The 3,571-nt window shown below is 39.1% G+C and overlaps 1 protein-coding gene across 1 annotated transcript; it reads left to right on the top strand.

Annotated features, from left to right (window-relative positions):
* Positions 1-1,370: 1,370 nt before the first annotated feature.
* Positions 1,371-3,152, top strand: LOC110872457 (lysM domain receptor-like kinase 3). The gene has a single exon (XM_022121253.2). The coding sequence runs from the start codon at positions 1,508-1,510 to the stop codon at positions 2,789-2,791; it is 1,284 nt and encodes a 427-aa protein (XP_021976945.1). The 5' UTR covers positions 1,371-1,507; the 3' UTR covers positions 2,792-3,152.
* The last annotated feature ends 419 nt before the right edge of the window (positions 3,153-3,571 follow it).

Genomic DNA, 3,571 nt, shown 5'->3' with positions numbered 1-3,571 from the left:
CGAGTAGACAAAGTTTTGATCGCCCCCGCCTAGGTTTATCCGACTTAATTAAAATCGGCAAGGTGAAGTTTCGAGGACTAACTTAGGGGACTGGGGGTGGTGCATGTGTTTGTGCGTGATGGAATCTTCCACGCGTGATGAACTGAGAAAGCCCACCGCCACCATACAACTTCAACGCGTGATGGTGTTTATGTTGTGAGGGTAATTGTTGGTTGGGAGGAAATTGTTGGGTGTGATGGTGAGTAATGGCCATTACCACTAAAAAAAGTTGTGAGTGATGAAATAATGGTTGATGACATGGCGGAACTTGATTGGGTGTTGCGAGTGATGATTGATGACCACCCCCACCCCCTTAACGCCTAGGTAGACTTTTGGTGAAATTTCGAGGATTTACTTAGCGCTTAGGCATACTTTTGCAACACTGAAAGTGATAAGTATGTGTGTGTATATATATTAATTTATAACATTAGGATAAATAGTAATTTTTTGTCATTTTTTGGTTTTGTCTTTTTTTTTTTACAAAGTTTTAAGGTTTTTTATTTTGTAATAAAAATTTGGATTTTTTTATGTTTTTTGACACAAAAATTAAATTAGTTTATTTTTTGTTAGTGTTGTTTTACGTTTTGTCGAATTTGGTTGTCGTCCGTTTACTACTTAGCACGGATTTTGTTGGTCACATTCAGTGGCGGACCCAGGATTTTATTTCAATGGGGTCCATTTTCGGGGTGGTCCTCGTTCGAGTCGAGTTAAAGTGAGGTTTGAACTAGATTTAAAAAAAAATAAGAAAAATGGGCTTATCAAGGATTGAACCTATGACCTCTTGATGGAAAAGAGGAAGATTTACCACTACACCAGCTTTCTTTTTATTTCTATGGTGTCCACATAATTGTATTTATGGGGTCCATATACAATTTAATATACCGAATCTACTATTTTTTTAAAAAAGATTGGGGTCCGGGGACCCCGGTGGTACCAATGTGGGTCCGCCCCTGGTCACATTTGATGCCTCAAGTTTTTTACCCCCTCGGCTTCGTCTATATTTTACGTCACATAAACCACTTGGTATTAGAAATTTGTGCTTTTATTTAACGTTTTTCCTAGTTTTAGTTGTAGTTCAGTTGCTACTAAACATAACTTTACGCTCTCCTTACAACGTTGGTAGCATAGTTTTACACTTTTACGTACTACGTACTACGTACTAAGCGGGTTAAAAATAACGTTTCACAATTCTTTTCCGGAAACTAATATTTCATTTCGGTGGCAAGTTTGGGCCCTTAGTGAGAAAGAAAATGGTCAAAGGTTGGTGGATAGTGACTACACTGAAAAGCTACAAAACTCTATTCAAAGTTTCAAACCCCATCCCCACCAGTCCACCACCGGTCTTGAAAACATTTCTCAACTTCATTCAATCCCATTCTTCTCTCACTAATCTCCTGTGATCGCTATGTTTCACTTCCAGACAACGACACAATTTCCATCACCCTCTTCCACATAAATCTCCCCAAATATGCACAATATTTGCAGTTGTATGTCGAAGAAGAAAAAGATGACCGAACACGTAATTCAACCAACAGTTAAATCTCCAAATACCACATCTCATACCTCATCATCAAGAACAACCACAACTTCTAGATCCAATCAATTTCACCCTGAATTATCATCCGTATCATCATCGGTACCGGCATCCGTTTCAACTAACGGCAACAGTTACAACAAGGACTCATGGAAATCATCGGTTTCAAGCCATAGCTCACTCTCCAGTCTCCGTGATTTCCTACCGGAAAACCCTCACGTTTACCATTTCAAAGAGATCTTCACCGCCACAAACGGTTTTCTATCATCAAAATACTCATCATCGTCATCCTCCGCCGCCTGGCGCTGCGTCATCCGCGGCGATGACGTCATCGTCTTCCAACGGAAATTCAGGCGTCTGATTGATGAACAAGAGCTTCTTCAACGACTTCTCGTGATATGTAAAAGTCATCACTCGAGTTTGATTAAGCTTCGAGGAGCTTCGATGTCTGGTAGTTACATATATCTGGTTTATGATTATGTTAACGGTGTTAGTCTCTCTAATTGCTTGAAGAACAATAGAAACCCTAGCTTTACGGTACTTTCCGATTGGATGTCTCGGATTCAGATAGCTGCTGATCTTGCTCACGGTGTGGATTACATTCATAATTCAACAGGTTTACAGAAGAAATTTATTCATAATCATATTAAAAGCAGTAGCGTGATTGTTACGCAATCGTCATCGTTGAATGCGAAGATATGCCATTTTGGTACCGCGGAGCTTTGCGGTGAAACGGATTATGGATCCGAACCGGATTCGGTTAAATCGGATTCGAAGTTTGTGAAATTCGAAGGTACTCGAGGCTACATGTCGCCGGAATTCCAATCTAGTGGAATTGCGACGCAGAAATCGGATGTGTACGCCTTCGGAGTTGTGGTTTTGGAGATTTTGTCCGGTGAAGAGCCGTTGAAGTACCGGAAGGAGAATGAGAGTGGAGATTATGTGAGAGTTTCGTTGATTGAAACGGCGAGAGAGGCGGTGGAGAGCGGAGGAGTGCGGCGGTGGATGGATAGGCGGTTGAAAGATTCGTTTCCGGAGGAGGTGGCGATGAAGATGGTACAATTAGGGTTGGTGTGTGTTGAGGAGGATCCGGAGAAGAGACCCGATATAAGTTGGGTTACGGGTCGAATTTCAAAGCTGTATTTGGAGTCGCAGAGATGGATGGAGAAAATGGGGCCATTTCCGTCGGATTTCTCCGTTTCGATGGCCCCTCGATGAATATAGCGATGTTCACGAGCTGAACTAAATTGAACGGATCTTTGCTTGTGTCTGGCTCGTTTTCTAACTGAACCGAGATAAAATCTTTGCTTGTGCCTGGCTAAGCAGGCAAAATTCGAATAAGCATTTTCTGAGCGAGGTCAAACCACCATCGATGATTAGACTGAAGTTTTCGTACATGCTGTCGAGACCCCTTGTTTATTGACGAATGTTATAACCAACCCTATGTTTTGTGTCACCACAAAACTTAAATGATTTAATCCATTTTTTTAGTTAAGAAGAATATTCTTTATTAGTGGAATTGATTTTTTTTTTTTTAATTTGCCATATATGAAAATAAAATGATTGTATTCGTTTGTAAGATGTGATTGGTCTACTTTCTACTAAATCTTGTGGTGTTTAAACTTCAAAAACATGTCACGATACAAAATAAAATATATGCAATTTGCCCACCAGTTGATTAAACTAGATAAGTTGATTAACTAAGGATCATACACAGGGTTTGTAGACTAAAATAAGTTGTACAATATTTTATAACAATGATTATTTGTTAATCTTTACTGTGGAACATAGATATAATCATTTAATGAGTCTTGAAAGCACATCATCGAGGATGCAACATGTTATGTTATGAAAAACAGAGAAAAAAAATGTGTTCATAGAAGACAAGATAATTTTTTTTTTGAACGTGATGTTAGCAAACTGTGTGAGTTAATAAGCTAAAAGACTATAATAAGAAAATAGGATATATTTTACTAAACCTGAAAACATGAATAAAAA

This window comes from Helianthus annuus, chromosome 8, assembly GCF_002127325.2.
Source record: "Helianthus annuus cultivar XRQ/B chromosome 8, HanXRQr2.0-SUNRISE, whole genome shotgun sequence".
In the NCBI taxonomy this organism is placed as follows: domain Eukaryota; kingdom Viridiplantae; phylum Streptophyta; class Magnoliopsida; order Asterales; family Asteraceae; genus Helianthus; species Helianthus annuus.
Note: the sequence above shows the minus strand (reverse complement) of the source record. Positions and strands in the feature narration are given on the sequence as shown.